At 54.3% G+C, this 15,044-nt stretch overlaps 1 protein-coding gene across 5 annotated transcripts; it reads right to left on the bottom strand.

Moving 5' to 3' along the window:
• Positions 1–80: 80 nt before the first annotated feature.
• Positions 81–12,233, bottom strand: HSPBP1 (HSPA (Hsp70) binding protein 1). 5 transcript variants are annotated; one of them, XM_032388801.1, is made up of 8 exons: positions 12,035–12,233; positions 11,393–11,690; positions 9,309–9,513; positions 7,014–7,238; positions 4,399–4,554; positions 4,188–4,284; positions 3,552–3,663; positions 81–381 (listed from the first exon to the last, which is right to left on the bottom strand). In XM_032388801.1, exons 2-8 carry the CDS (start codon positions 11,594–11,596, stop codon positions 307–309), a joined length of 1,074 nt encoding a protein of 357 aa, XP_032244692.1. In that variant the 5' UTR covers positions 11,597–11,690; positions 12,035–12,233; the 3' UTR covers positions 81–306. The 5 variants fall into 5 exon arrangements, with proteins under 5 accessions (XP_032244692.1, XP_032244690.1, XP_032244691.1 ...); XM_032388799.1 differs by having other exon boundaries at positions 11,393–11,687; XM_032388800.1 differs by lacking the exon at positions 12,035–12,233 and adding an exon at positions 11,759–11,830 and having other exon boundaries at positions 11,393–11,687.
• Positions 12,234–15,044: the final 2,811 nt, after the last annotated feature.

The raw sequence follows: 15,044 nt of genomic DNA, 5'->3' as shown, positions 1-15,044 counted from the left end.
TCCGTAGGTCCCCTACGACTGTGCCCGTCCCACCCAGGCACCCTGCAGAGAGGCGATGAAGGCCGCAGTGAAGGAGTTGAAGGAGAAACACCTTTATGAGAAGAACAGTGTGGACACAGAAGGGGGAACGCAGTGAGAGCGTGAGGGGTGGGGTCCAAGGAGCCGGCGCCTTCCTCAGCGCCCCTTGCAGGGGCTGAGCAGACACGGGCTGGCACGCCCTGGCCGCGCACCAGCAAGGCCCTGCTCTCCCTTGGGAGGCAGGACGCCTGGGCTTCCCACGGAGGGGGGGTGATAAGCCACCGGGTTTCACCGATCCATGCTGTCATCCGTCGGGCTGGAGAAACAGGTCTGTAGCAGCTTTTCGCAGAACTCCAGCTCCTCCTGGATTGGGGGGAACAAGAGTGGGAACCCTGAGTGCGCAGCGGGCTCCTGCTTCCAGCGTGCTCTGCACGCAGAGATGGCTTCTCTTCCCTCCTCACTGCCTGCCCAGAAGCCTCCCAGGGTTCTCTGACTTCTGCTGAGGTCCATGGCTCACTGTTTCTCTTCTCACCTGTGCCTGGATTACGGAACTAGAATGGGGGTCTCCCAGAGGCCGTCTCACCCCACTGGTCTGTCCTTACCTCAGCCCCCTTGGGCTCTAACTACCGGGTATGACCGACCCCTACTAATCCCCACTTAAAATCAAAACCCCTTCCACAGGTACAAACCCCAGAAACCAAGAAAGAAGCACTCACAGGTTGGACCACGTGAACATAAAAGTATCTGCATGGCAAAAAGATGCCAGAAACAAAAATGAAAGAAAAACAATTTGGGGTGAAAAATGTGCAACTTGTCAGAAAAGCCTAACATATTTAATAGTTCAACAGCTTTAATAAATCAACTGCAAAAACCACCACCCAGTAGATAAATGGGCACAGGATATGAATGAGCAGTTCACAAGAAAGGAAAGCTGTCCAACTTTACTCATGGAAGAAACGCAAATGTAAACTGGACTAGAATACTACTTTCCACCAATCAGCTTGAAAAAAAAAAAAGTCCAATGGCTTGAGGTCCCCTTGGACATTCTCATGGCTGGAGTGACAACTGGTTCAACCTTTATAAAGAGCAACTTGGCAATACCTAGCAAAAAGGGCCCTTAACTCTGTAAGTTCACCTTTAACCTACCTTAACCCAGCTTTTCGCTTTCTGGAAATTGCTCTATAGACATTCTCACGCATATAAAGAAACAGAAGTAAAGGGTTATTCTCTTAGCAGAGTTGGTAGCAGCAACCAGAGTGTCCATTAAGAGGGGTCATGACAAGAAAGAAGCGACCTACCTTGCAGCTATAAAAGGAAACAGGAAAAAGCCATGATGGCCAACACAAAACACGCTCCTTCTGCACCCCTCCCTGAGATGTTATGAAAGGGAATGAGGCAAGGCGTAGAAAAGTGGTCAGGACAGGTAGATTTTGCACAAAAGGGAGAGAGGAAGAGGAGAATTTATACGCACATCTGCTTGTGTGCCCAGACTATCTTAGGAAGGCCACGCACGGAACTGGGGGAGGTACTGGGTGGTTAGGGACGGGGGCAGCAGGGAGACTAATCACTTTACCCTCCTATGCATCTTGAATTTTGAGCCACATGACCACAGGACCTTTTCACGAGAAAGCATTCATGAAATTTAATTCTTAAATTTACCTACAAAAATACAAAAGAGGACTAAGTCATGAATAGAATCACCTTACAGAATACCATGCCAACTGCATTATTCAATTATGCTAAAATTAAAGCAGACCTCAGGGTGCCTGGGTGGCTCAGTGGGTTAAGCGTCTGCCTTCAGCTCAGGTCATGATCCTGAGGTCCTGGGATCAAGCCCCGCGTCTGGCTCCCTGCTGAGCAGGGAGTCTGCTTCTCCCTCTCCTTTTGCCCCTCCCCCTTCCCCCGCTCATGCTCTCTTTCTCTCTCAAATAAAAAAAAAATTAAAAAAAAAAAATTAAAGCAGACCTCTATTTAAGTATCTGGAAAGATTTCCAAGACACAGACACACAGACACATAGGAAAGAAGGCCATGTGAAGAGACCAGAGTGGTGTATCGATAAGCCAAGGAATGCCAAGGATTGCCAGCAACTACCAGCAGCTGGAAGAGGAAGGATTCTCCCCTAGAGCCTTCAGAGGGAGCTGCCCCTGCCAACAGCCTGACTTCAGACTCCTAGTCCCCAGAACTGTGAGACAATGCGTTTCTTGCTAAGCCACCCAGTCTGTGGTAACGACAGCTGCTGGAAACGAATACAGCACCGTGCGGAAAATACCACTGCCCAGCCTTCTCTGTCCCCTCACAGGTTGTCTCCTTCACCGGAGTCGTAATTTCCTGCTGTCACACTATGCAGAACGGAACGTTTAATTACACAGATAGAAATACTGCCTGTATCCTACATGCATGTACACACACACACTAGGTGTGTATTTGTAAATACGTCCTTCTGTGTTTGTCACCCCCGGGCCCCGTGAGAACCAAGGCTGGATCCTTCTGCTCCTCGCCAAATCCCCGGTGCTCAGCTCAGGGCCTGGCGCGTGGGTGAGCCGCCCCTGACCAATGGAGGATGGAAGGATGAGGTTTCCACAGATGTGTCCACGTGTCTAAACTTCTCACATGGCACACTTCCAGTAAGTGGAGTTTATTATATGACAATTATACCCCTAACAAAGTTGTGAAAGTTTTTTTGGAAGAAAAAAAAAAGGAGTGTTGGTCAGTTCGCATGAGGCCTCCCTCACCAGGTGGGTCCTGCCCAGGGTCTGGCACACCAGTAGCTCAGGGAACGGATGCGCCAATACAGCAAGCGACAACGGACACGCTCCCCGGCTGAAGCCCCAGGCCAGGTTGGGGCCCCGAGCACCCCACAACCCCATGGGTGCGCATGTCCATTGTCCGTACGATGGGGTCGGGGCAAGCACCTGGGGGTGGGCAGCGTGCCTCTCCTGGTCATCCCCACTCCTCACTCCCTGCACCTCTCTGGAAACGCTCGACAGTGTCACGGAGGAGTGGACTGAGTCGAGCAGATGTCCCGGGAGGGGGGCACCAACATCTGGGCAGTACTTCATCATCAGCCAGCTAACCCACTTAATCCTTTAGTAAACTAAACTATATGAATATTCAACCAGTCGTTCTTTATCACGTATGCATTCCCGATGATCTAATTATGGGATCTAAATATCTAATGTGTTGCTATTTATCACTTGTTACTTATCTAATCAAACATCTGAGTTGTTTATCTGTTACTCATTATCTACTTAATTATTTATTTTTATTTAACTATTTAACGGGTTGCCTTTTACCGTTGACTTATCAAATAATTATTGAATATCTGATAGGAGATAAATACTTATAAAACGTGGATAATAAATAAATGACTTTGTGAACCCCTTAAAACGCCCCAAGCTCCTCGTTCTCCCGCCGACCTGTGGCGCTGGCACGGCACGAGGCACCTGCTGAACGGATGGCGGGAGAACACACGAGCCAAGAGGCGGGGAGACAGACGCCCGACGCGCAGAGCGCAGAGGCCCTGCCGGCCTACCTGGTACTCCTCGTGCTGCTGCAGCAGCCGGCAGCGATGACGGAGGAGCTCCTCCAGGCCCAGCTCAGGCTCCCGGCACTCCCGCACGCCCTGGGGGAAGTCTGTCACCAGGCTGCGGGGACAGGAGAGCAATCCTTGGGACCTCCCTCTGCACGGGGCTGCCCCCCACCCCGGCCACTGCTCTCCCAGGAGCCTGGGCAAGACGGCTCCCCACACTGGGCTTCAGTTTCCCCGTCTGCAATACAGGCCCACCCCCCAAGGGCCTACGAGGAGACTTGTACAAAACAAGGCGCCTAGCACAGAGCCTGGCCTGGAGCCCACTCCACACGCTGGAGCTGCCACCTGCTCGAGCGGCTGCTCCAGTCTGTCATCTTTTCCAGATGCTAATCAGCTGGTCCTGTGTGCGGGTCAGAGAGACTCTCTCCCTACTTCCAGGCTGCTGGGTCAGCCCCTGACACGTGAAGAAACGAATGCTCAGGGAGCTCCAGCACAATGATTCCTGCCCCCTCCGTGGGAAAGGCCCAAAGTCCTGAATCCTAGAGGGGAGGAGGCTGGTGGGCTGGAGCCCAGGGGTGTCAGCCCGGGAGGCAGGGGCACCTGCCCCGGGGCCTCGTCCTCTCGGAGGCCCCAGCATACCTGCACAGGGCTCCAAGCACATGCTCATGGAAGGGGCTGTGTTCTGTCCGGATCAGGGCCACCAGCTGCTGGACCATCCCCATGGAGCACAGGGTCCCTGGGGGAAGGGTCTTGGGGGTCAGAGGGGCAGTCCACACCCCTCCCCCAGGCACTCCCCTCCTCCCACCCTCCCTGGGGATCGTCCCTGGGCCCCCTGCCCTGGCCGCCCCACCTTTGTGTTCGGGGTGGCCCACCAGCAGGTTCTGCAGCAGGAACGCCGACTTGACCTGGAGCTTTTGCACCTGCTGCTGCATGGCCCTCATCAAGACGGAGAAGCCGTCCAGGCGAAGGAACTGCAGCAGCCCCGCCTCCTGCTCCCGGACCAGGCCTGGGGTGGAGGCGAGAGAGGGAGGGGCCTCGAGGTCACTGTCGCCACCCTCACCAGAATCACTATCAGCTTCGACAGGCCTGGGCTTCATAAGCATTAACTTTTAAGTATTTTTTTATTGAGATGTAATTAATGTCAGCTATTCGAAGAAAACTCTGCCCCATCCCTCCCGCACCCCACTCTGGCTCTTGGTACCTCTGGGGAACTGAGTCTGTCTACCCTTTGTGGCCGAGCCACCCGAAGTCTGTGTGTCCACCTGTCTCCCCAGTTTTGGACATGACTTTCCAGATGCCACCCACTCCAGGACTCTTTCTCTCACTCTTGCCAGAATTCCTTTCCAGCCTCCCTGTTCCTTTTCCCAGGGCCACCATGACACGACAAATACGTATTTCATCTCTGCCTCCATTCCTGACACCAAGCTCTTAAAACCCGTGGAATTTCCTGGGTGATGGGAGCATCTTTTGTTCCAGTGAGGGGACTCTGGGTGGGCTCCTGGATGGGGTTTACTTACCAGAAATACCAAGCCATGATTAGAAGCTTGGAACTTCCAGCCCCATCTCCCAACCCCCAGAGAGAGGAGAAGGACGGGGGTGGACTTAACAATCCATTATGCCTCCATGAGAAAGCCTCCATAAAAGTCCCCAAAGGGTGGGCTTCAGAGAGCTTCTGGGTTAGTGACACGTGTGTGTGCCAGGACGATGGCACACTCAACTCCTCAGGGACAGAAGCTCCTGCGCTCAGGACCCCTTCTAGACCTCGCCCTGGGCACCTCTTCATCTGGCTGTTCATCCGTATCCTTTGTAATGGCCACTAAACACAGGTACTTCCCTGAGTTCTGTGAGCTATTCTAGCAAACTATCGAACCCGAGGAGGGGGTCATGGGAACGCCCAATATAGAGCCAGTAACTAGGAAGTACAGGAAGCCCAAACTTTCTTTTTTTTTTTAAGTTAAACTCTACACCCAACATGGGCCTCGAACTCAGGACCCGGAGATCAAGAGTTGCACGGTCTATGGACTCAGCCAGCCAGGCGCCCCCAGAAGGCCCAAACTTTCGACGGGTGTCTGAAGCAGGGGCCATCTCGTAGAACCGAGCCCTTAACCTGTGGAGATGTGCCAACCCCCGGGAGTCAGCATCAGAATGGAAGAGAATGGGACTGTAGATCACCCGGCGGGTGTCCAGAGAGTTGGAAAACTGGTCGTCTGTAAGCCCCACACACACATTCGGTGTCACAAATGTTGGGAGTGGAAGAAACGGGTTCTCCTTCAACTTCAAACAGAGAACCACGGGGCTGCCGTAGTGCCCAGGAACTCCGACCCCAGGCGTGCACACCCAGGAGAAAGGAAAACACACGACCATGCAGAACCTTGTCCACGTGGTTCACAGCAGCACTATTCACACAGCCAGGGGCAGACGCCGCCTGATGTCCCACTGAACAACTGATGAACGGGTAAACAAAACGTGGCGCCTTCATAAATGACCTATTATTCAGCCATAAAAAGGCATGAGGCATCAGTACAGGCTATAAATGCAAATGAACCTGGAGAACATGATGCTCAGTGAAAGAAGCCAGACACAAAAGGGCACGTGGGGGACACATCCAGGGCAGGCAAATCCATGGAGACAGGAAGCAGGCTGCTGGCTGCCGGGGGCTGGAGGGAGGGGGTGAGGAGGGACTGCTAACGGGAATGCGGCTTCTTCTGGGAGTGATGGAAATGTTCTGGAGTTAGACAGTGATCATCGCCACTGCACAAGCTAGTGAATGCGCTGAACTGTACACTTGAAAAGGACGAACAGCACAGCCTGTGAATTCTACCTCCATAAAGCTGATTTAAGGAGGAGGAAACAGTCCAGTGGGTCCCCCAGCACAGCACACACACTGACGGGGGCCCAGCACGTGGTTAAGAACGTTGCCTGAGCTCAGACCCCACATCTGCATGACCTGGCAGGGTGCCCCAGACTCTCGCCTAGGTGACCTGGCCTGGTCCCTCCTCCACGTGGATCCGGTCTCCCTACCTCAGAGGCTGTGTGTGTGGATTAACCAAGTTAACACGCTCGCACAGGGCTTGGCGTGGGGCCTGGCATAGAGTGCCCCCCAGGCGCTGGCCTCATCCCCGTCCCGGCATCTGCCCCCCAGGAGGCAGCATGAGTGGGGGCCAGTGGTATCTCTAACGGGTGGGGGCCGGAGAGCCGCTCAACACCCCACCATGCACAGGCCGGGCCCCTCCTCACCACAAGGAACGTCGACAGTGCGGAGGCCGAGGACCCTGATGTGCGTGAAGCACTGAAGCTGGGCGGCGCTCCCGCATCATCAGGAGCTGGCTGTCCGACTAGTGAGGGGCTGGCCAGCTCGCCACCCTGTCCCCAACACCCAGCACAGAGTCTTCACTGGCAATGGGAATAAATGAACCAACATGGCCCCTCTCCATCCGCCCCTCCCCGGCTGCCCCAGACACTCACAGGAGATGGCGAAGAGAGCCTTCACGCGCACCAAGTCGCAGGCGTCCCGGTCAAGCAGCCGCAGCAACTTGCGCAGGGCGCCCAGGCCCAGCACCTGCTCCTGGATGGCCGCCACGTTCTGGCTGCACGTGCCGATGAGCTGGGCCGCCCGCCACCGCAGCCCCGCGGGCCCTGCCTCCAGGTACCGTCCCACCAGCAGGTGCATGCCGGACAGCTGGCAGAAGTCTGTGCCAGAGAGAGGGGACACGAGAGTCCAGCTGGTATGGGCTGAGCTGTGCACCCCCCAAAATTCGCGTGTTGAAGGCCCAACCCCTCAAGTGCCTCAGGATGTGACTATATTTGGAGACAGGGCCTTTTCAGAGATCATCCAGGTAGGGGCGCCTGGGTGGCTCAGTCATTGAGCGTCTGCCTTCGGCTTAGGTCATGATCCTGGGGTCCTGGGATCGAGCCCCGCATCAGGATCCCTGCTCCGCGGGAAGCCTGCTTCTCCCTCTCCCTCTCCCCCTGCTTGTGTTCCCTTCTGTCAAATAAATAAATAAAATCTTTAAAAAAAAAAAGACCATCCAGGTAAAGTGAGGTCCTCGGGGTAGGTGCTAATCCAGGTGGTAAGACAGGTGTCCTTCTAAGAGGACATCAGGACACAGACAGGCACACAGGGAAAACCACATGAGGACAGAGGGAGAAGGCAGCTGTCTGCAAACCAAGGAGACCGAGCCCAGGAGAAACCAGCCCCGCCACACCTGGATCTCAGACCTCCAGCCTCCAGAACCGTGAGAAAATACATTTCTGTTTCAGCCCCCAAGGCTATGGCAGCCCTCACACACGAACACAGCAGGTGAGGCTGGAGGGGCAGGCTGGCTACCGGGGGGAGCCTGCCTCAAGTGCAGGCTCCATCAAGCGCCCAACCAGGGGTCCCTCCAAGGCCAGCATGGGTGGCCTGGGTGGCTTAGTCGTTGAGCGTCTGCCTTCGGCTCAGGTCATGATCCCAGGATCCTGGGATCGAGTCCCACATCGGGCTCCCTGCTCAGCGGGGAGCCTGCTTCTCCCTCTGCCTCTCTCTCTGTCTCTTATGAATAAATAAATAAAATCTTTAAAAAAAAAAAAAAAAAACAAGGCCAGCATGTCTCAAAAATGCCAGCATTTGGGGGGGTTAGGGTTCCAGACTCCAGCCCACTAGATGCTAGTACTGAGCCCCAATCTTTGTGACAATCAGAACATCCCCTAGACCAGGGCTCAGCAAATTATGGCCCACCACCTGTTCTTGTAAATAAAGTGGTACCGGTGAGCTCGGCAGTTCCTCAAAAAGTCAGACGCAGGGTTATCATAGGTCCACTGCTACGTAAATATCCCAAACCCCGGAAAGCAGGAACCAAAGCTCACAGCAGCATTATTCTCAATAACCAAAGGGGGAAAGGACCCAAATGCCCATCAACTGAGAACGGATAAATGACACGTGGGGTATCAGCCGTATGAAGGAATAAAGCTCCAATACAGGCTACCACGTAGGAGAACCTCGGAAACATCAAACTCAGGGAAGCCAGTCGCGAGCGCTCACATATTCTATATGAAACATCTAGAGGAGCCACATCCACACCCTCAATGGCTACGTCACGTCCCTCCAAAAGAAAGGGGAATGCCGTCCTCCTATCAGCTCCTCGGCATTTAGAACAAAGCCCACAGCGCCTGCTTCAGCCTGCAAGGCCCCGCACACCCAGCGTCACCTCCTACCTCTAGCCTCTCACTCAGTGCACTCTGCCACGCTGGCCTCACTGCTATTCCCGCACATACAAGGCAGGTTCCCACCTCAGGGCCTTTGCACTGGCCAGTCCCTCTGCCTGGAATGCCTTATTCCGGAGCTGATCTCATAACCCGCTTACTCGCTTCAGGTCTCTGATCAAATGGCACCCCTTGGGGAGGCCTTCTCTGACCATGCCGCCCAGAAGCACCTCCTCACTCATATTCTAGGGAGTGACAGTGCACTGCCCAGAGACTAGGGAGAAATGACCAGTTTTGGAGAACGTCAGGGAGGTAGACCTGCTATCAGGTGGGTGGGGTGAGAGAAGGTCCCCTCCCGATGGCAAGGGGACCAAGCAGGAAGACAGGGCAGTCTCAGCTGGGACCTCAGTTGGAGCCAGACTAGACAGGTAGAGGCTGGAGGTGGAAGGGTGGGGAAGAGGCTGATGGTGTGGTCCCCGAGAGAAAGGACAAGAGCTGAGCCACAGCAGGATGTGGGGCTAAGGTGAGGGAAGAGACAGAGGGAGAGCAAGGCACAGCCGCAGGTGGGCCTGGGTGTACCTGCAGCATTGTCCATGTTTTCACACAGGTCGGCCAGCAGCTCTAGGGCCCCCTCGCGCTCCTGCTGGTCGGCGGCCAGGTCAGCCTCCGCAGCCAAGGGGGGTGCAGGCTGGGACAGTACTCGAAGGCAGTTCTTCATCTGCTCGACTTCCTCCTGCTGGCCCCGGAAGGCAGCTGACATAGCCTCCTGCAGCCACTGCCGCCTCTGGCGTGTAAGACAGGGCAGGAGGGTGGGGGAAGGAAGCAAACCCCCATCAGTAAGGAATCCGTGAATAACACTTGTTACTTATAACAGCCAACATCTGAGAGCTCCCTGTTCCTTCAATCAACAGATGCCTACTGAGTGTCTTTCCCACTGACAACTTTCTAAGGACTAGATTTACGGAGACTGGCTATGGGGTGTGAGAGAAGGGCCTCCCAGGTCTGTCCAGAGCAACCAGGAGATGGGGAAAACGGTACGAGAAGCAGGTGTGGAGCAGGGGGAGTAGAGATTAGAGCTCATTTTCCACCATGTTAAGTTCAAGGGATGTATGACGCACCCAAGGTAAAATATTGAGTAGGCTGCCTGAAGCTACTGCTGAGGAGGTCCAGCCTAGACCTGGCTTTCTCAACCCTGGGTCCACTGACACTCTGAGCTGGAGAGTTTAGGGGTGCGGGGGGAGGGGATGCCGCTGTCCTGCACATGGTAGGATGTTGAGCAGCATCCCTGGTCTCTACCCACTAAACGCCAGTAGCCCACCCCATCCCCGACCCCGAGTGGGACAACGAAACATGTCTCCACGGGTTGCCAAATGTCCCGAGGGGAATCAAATCAGAACCACTGGTCTAGAGATATAAACTTGAGAGTCGTCAGCGTAAAGTCTCAACACGACATGAGATCACAAAGGAAGTGAGCACAGGTAGGGGAGAGAGGAGCCCTGGCGTGTGCCGTCATTCACAGGCTGGGGAAGGAGGAAGAGCCGACAGAACAAAATGGGAAGGAGAGCCAGTGAGTGAGGATGAAAACCAGGACACTGTGTTGTTCTAGAAACCAAATGAAGAAAGAAATCAGGGAGGTGGCCAGTAATCAAATGCTGCCTATTAGGTCAAGTAAGATGACAGTTGAGAGCTGGCCACTGAATTTTATTTTTCCTCCGGGCCTGTTAGTGCAAATATGTGGGCTCTGTAGTCATAGTCCTGGAACAATTTGGGCGAGATGTTAATCTTTCTGTGCCTGTTCCTACCTCATTGTCCTAAAGGTTCAATGAAATCATGGATGTCACTGGGTTAGCATGATGTTTTATACAATGGAAACACCAACCCAGCTAAACATCACATATAACAGATATTGCTACTCATCTCCAAGACAACCCTCTGAGTGTTACTGTCATCCCCGCTTCACAGACAAAAAAACTGAGGCCCAGAAAGGTTATGACATGCCAAGGTCACACAGTCAGCCACCCACAAAGCCTGAAGTCACACCTGTCTTCATGAGAACAGCCTGCTGCCTCTGTACCTGGCACTGTGTGGATCTTCAGAAAAAAGCTATGAAGTACCACTACTACTCTTATTACCACCATCAGCTTGCAAATAAAGACCTTGCTCAGGAGCACCTGGGTGGCTCAGTCGGTTAAGTGTCTGCCTTTGGCTCAGGTCATGATCCCAGGGTCCTTGGATGGAGACCCACCTTGGGCTCCCTGCTTAGCGGGGTGTCTGCTTCTCCCTCTTCCTCTGCCCTTCCCCACCGCTTGTGCGCGCTCTATCTCAAATAAATAAATAGAATCTTTAAAAAAACAAAAAACAAAAAGACCTTGCTGTTCAGAAAGATGAAGCGATATGCCCAAGGTCACACAGCTGGATATTGCTGAAACCAGCTCTGCCTGGCTCTGAGAACCCTCCCTCCTTCTTTTTACCACGAAGCTACACTGCATCCCAGCGCGGTGCTGGGATGCAGGGATCTGCCCTCCAGGCACTTGTAAGCTCTGACCTTCAGTCTACAATAACCCATATAGCACAAATACAGCCTACTACTCTGCCTTCACCCCTGGACTCCGCCCCCTGCCCAGGGCACCCCTCCCCCCACTGCGCTGGGTCCCCATCTTTACCTCCTCACTCATGGGTTCTGGAGGGGGGTCTGGTTCCTCGGAGCCCGCCGTGATTGCCATCTGCAGCAGGCCTTGGAGGTTTCTCGGGGGCGGAGGATGGCCCGAGTTCCCCGCCGAGGAGCCGCCGCCCCCTGATGAGCAACCCTGGGAGGCTGAGGGCAGCGCCAGGGGGAGGCGGCTGCCCCCTGAGCCTTGGTCCGCCATGGGCTGTTTGTGAAGGGAAGAATGTGTTTGGGGTAGGGGGTGATCACCGCTGAGGTAGCTCTGGCGTCCTGACGGGTCGACTCCTGGGGGTCTGCTGAGAAGGTGACATTTTAGGGGAGCTCCGAGCCCCCCATGACCCCAAACCACTCTGCCCGCACCCACCTTAACCACAGCCTCCTCTCCTTCCTCCATACCAACCGGACCCTTCCCCGAAGTCACAAGCCCCTCCTTCCCCCCCTCTCAACAGGCCCCACCCACCCCACCTAGCAACCAGCAACCCCCCCATCTCCACTAAATGCGTTCCCGTCTCTTAGCAACCCCACTGCCGGACCTCCATAGCAACAAGCCCTCCTTTTGGACGTCTTAGCAACAAATCTCCTCCTTCCTCCCCAAAGAGGGGAGCCCAAGCGGGGAGGACCTCACTTCCCCGGGCCTCACCTTCCCCGGGCCTCGAGTCGCCGCCGCTACTAAAGACAGAGTCGCCCGCACCTGACTCTAGTGGGCGCCGCCATCTTGACCGGAAATGCGCATGTCTCGCCCGGAAGTTGCCGGAGCACCCTCCCAACCTGGGCCGTACCTGAGGCGCGTGCCAGACTCTGAAGCCTTTAACCCGGCGGGAGACAGCGCTCGGCCCCGCCCACGCTCGGCCTAAGCTCCGCCCCACGATCTGGATTCCCGCCCCTAATGAGCTCTGCCCCCCGGCCTCCGTGCAAGCTCCGCCCCCGCAGTCTGGCTCCTCCTCGGTCGGGCCACGCCCACACCCATGCCCCCGCCCCTCCCTGCTACCTCAGGCTCCGCCCCTGTTCTAGGCCTTTCGGCCTCTCCCAGCTGGACCCCGCCCCGCCCCTAAGCCCCGCCCCGTGTTGGTGAGCGGGCCGCTCCCCGTTAGGCCCCACCCCTCCTTGCAGGTCGTGCGGGTCCCTCACCCTCGGGCCTTTTCCCCTCCACCTGGACCCCTAGCCCAGCTTTGACTGGAGCTCTGGGTTCTCACCCCTCGTGTCTGATGTAAGCACTGTTGGCCCACCTCACCCCTCTCTTGGCCTCAGTTTCCCCAGTCGTCAAAGGGGGCTACCTGGTTCCCGCTGCAGCTCCTCTGAGGACACCTATTACCACCCAGGCTCTCCCTCCCTCTTGGAATCCTCCCTGAGTCTTGCCCGGTGCAAGGGAGGGGATTCTTGAAGGTGGAGCTGAAGCAAAATGCCCAGGCGAGGTGCTCTGGGAGGCTTACCGGCTCTGGGCACGGCATTTGGGGTTCAGGTCTGGGAATGGGCCTGGTCTGTAGAGGTGTTTGCCTCGAGCTGGGCTTAAAGAAACCCAGGTTCTAGTCTTCATTAGAGGCCCTGCCCCGCCAGGAGAAGATTGTATTCACCCTCAGGTGGATCCCACTGCTAGACCTGGGGTGTGGAGGGTTCTATTTGGGGCAGAAATAGGAAGACAATGTAAAAGCCGTGTGCACGGTGGTCGGTGTTTGTAGCGCTGACCAGAATAGCTCTCAGACAGGGGTCTGGGCTCCCACCCCCACCCCCTGTACCCTATTGTATTAGTTTTCTTTCTTTCTTTTTTTTTTTTTAAGATTTTATTTATTTGACAGAGAGAGACACAGCGAGAGAGGGAACACAAGCAGGGGGAGTGGGAGAGGGAGAAGCAGGCTTCCCGTGGAGCAGGGAGCCTGATGCGGGGCTCGATCCCAGGACCCTGGGATCATGACCTGAGCCGAAGGCAGACGCTTAACCGACTGAGCCACCCAGGCGCCCCTTTAATGTATTAGTTTTCTATTGCTGCCTTTAAACTATGAAAAATTGGGTGGCTTAAAACAACACAGATTTATTATTTTACAGTTCTGGCGGTCAGAAGTCCAAAACGGCGCTTATGTGATGTGAGCAGGGCTGTGTTCCTTCTGGAAGCTCTGAGAGAATCTGCTTCCTGCCTCTTCTGGCTTCTAGAGGTCACCCACGCTCCTCGGATTGTGGCTGCAGCACTTTGGCTTCTGCTTCCATCGTCATCCCATCTCCTGCTCTGACTCTCGGGCCTCCCCCTCAGAAGGGCTCTTGTGATTACATTTAGGGCCCACCCAGATAACCAGGATCCTCTTCCCCATCTAATGATCTTCAATTCAATCATATCTGCGAAGTCCCTTTTGCCACATAAGGTGATATATGCACTGGTTCTGGGGATCAGGATGTGGGCATCTCTGGGGACTGTAATTCAGCCTACCATACTTACATACACCTACATACAAGTCCTTTTAGGTTATTTACCACATGATATCATGCATAATACCATGTCATATGTGTGTAAGTCACATGTAATTATATGTAACATTATATATGTTAATATATGTACGACATAACGGTGGTCCATATGAAAACTCCCTAGGTATCCTATAAAAGCCATAGTCCTTACAATGATCTTATAAGTAGGGTGAGCATACAATTTTCCATGTATAGCAAGATACTTCAGAGTGCAAACAGACCCCATTAATAATTACAGAATACCAGGCCTCTAGTTACCCTGCTTCTAAGGCCCTATATGATCTGCCTCTTCATTTCATTTTCTCTCTCTCCCCCTCCTTCACTCCCCTCCGGCCACACAGGCCCTTCAGCGGTCCCACAATACACCAGGCACCCTCCTACCACTGGGCCTTTGCACTTGCTGTCCCCTGCATGGAAGGTACTTTGTCCACACAGCCCTGACCCTCATTTTCCTTCAATGTCCCCTCACTGGAGAAGTCTTTCTTGGCACCGTATCAAAAATCACACTCCACCCAACGAATAATTCCTCTCTCCCTCCCTGCTTTAATCTGCTCTTTTATTTTTTTTTTAAGATTTTATTTATTTGACAAAGAGAGAGATAGCGAGAGCAGGAACACAAGCAGGGGAAGTGGGAGAGGGAGAAGCAGGCTTCCTGCTGAGCAGGGAGCCCGACGTGGGACTCCATCCCAGGACCCTGGGATCATGACCTGAGCCGAAGGCAGACGCTTAACGACTGAGCCACCCAGGCACCCTGCTTTAATCTGCTCTTTAGCACTGGCCTCGACTGTCAAATATACCATATATTTTGCTTATCTTGCTTATCACCCGCCTCATCCACTGCCATGAGAGCTCCACAGGGCAGGGATCTCTGTTGATTTGGTTCACTGCTGTCCCCTCATGACTTGGAAAATGCCAGCTCAGATGTGGAACTCAATAAAGGTTTTATGGAATGAAAGTTGTTGACTAGGAGACTAGAAGCTCTTGGGTCCACTTTAAAGGGGACTTGGAGATTAAAGGGCTGCCTAACACCTTTGGGTACCTCATACAGGGGAGTCCTGGATGATGTAGAGATCTATCTGAACACAGACCCACAGAGAGGAGGGGATGTATAATTATATGGAGGCCCATATGAAGATGGAGGAACCCTATGATGGGCATAGAGAATATTCAGGGGTCTAAAAAAATACACAGGGACC

Source organism: Phoca vitulina, unplaced genomic scaffold (assembly GCF_004348235.1).
Source record: "Phoca vitulina isolate PV1807 unplaced genomic scaffold, GSC_HSeal_1.0 scaffold52, whole genome shotgun sequence".
In the NCBI taxonomy this organism is placed as follows: domain Eukaryota; kingdom Metazoa; phylum Chordata; class Mammalia; order Carnivora; family Phocidae; genus Phoca; species Phoca vitulina.
Note: the sequence above shows the minus strand (reverse complement) of the source record. Positions and strands in the feature narration are given on the sequence as shown.

Bases quoted from the DNA above. Each gene is read 5' to 3' on its own strand.
- HSPBP1 (XM_032388798.1), bottom strand. From the start codon at position 11,788: ATGGAGGAAGGAGAGGAGGCTGTGGTTAAGGTGGGTGCGGGCAGAGTG. The intron at 9,514-11,392 runs GTAAAGATGGGG...CTTACACGCCAG, and splicing joins CAGAACCCATGAGTGAGGAG to AGGCGGCAGTGGCTGCAGGA. The intron at 3,664-4,187 runs GTATGCTGGGGC...CTGTCCCCGCAG, and splicing joins GTGCTTGGAGCCCTGTGCAG to CCTGGTGACAGACTTCCCCC.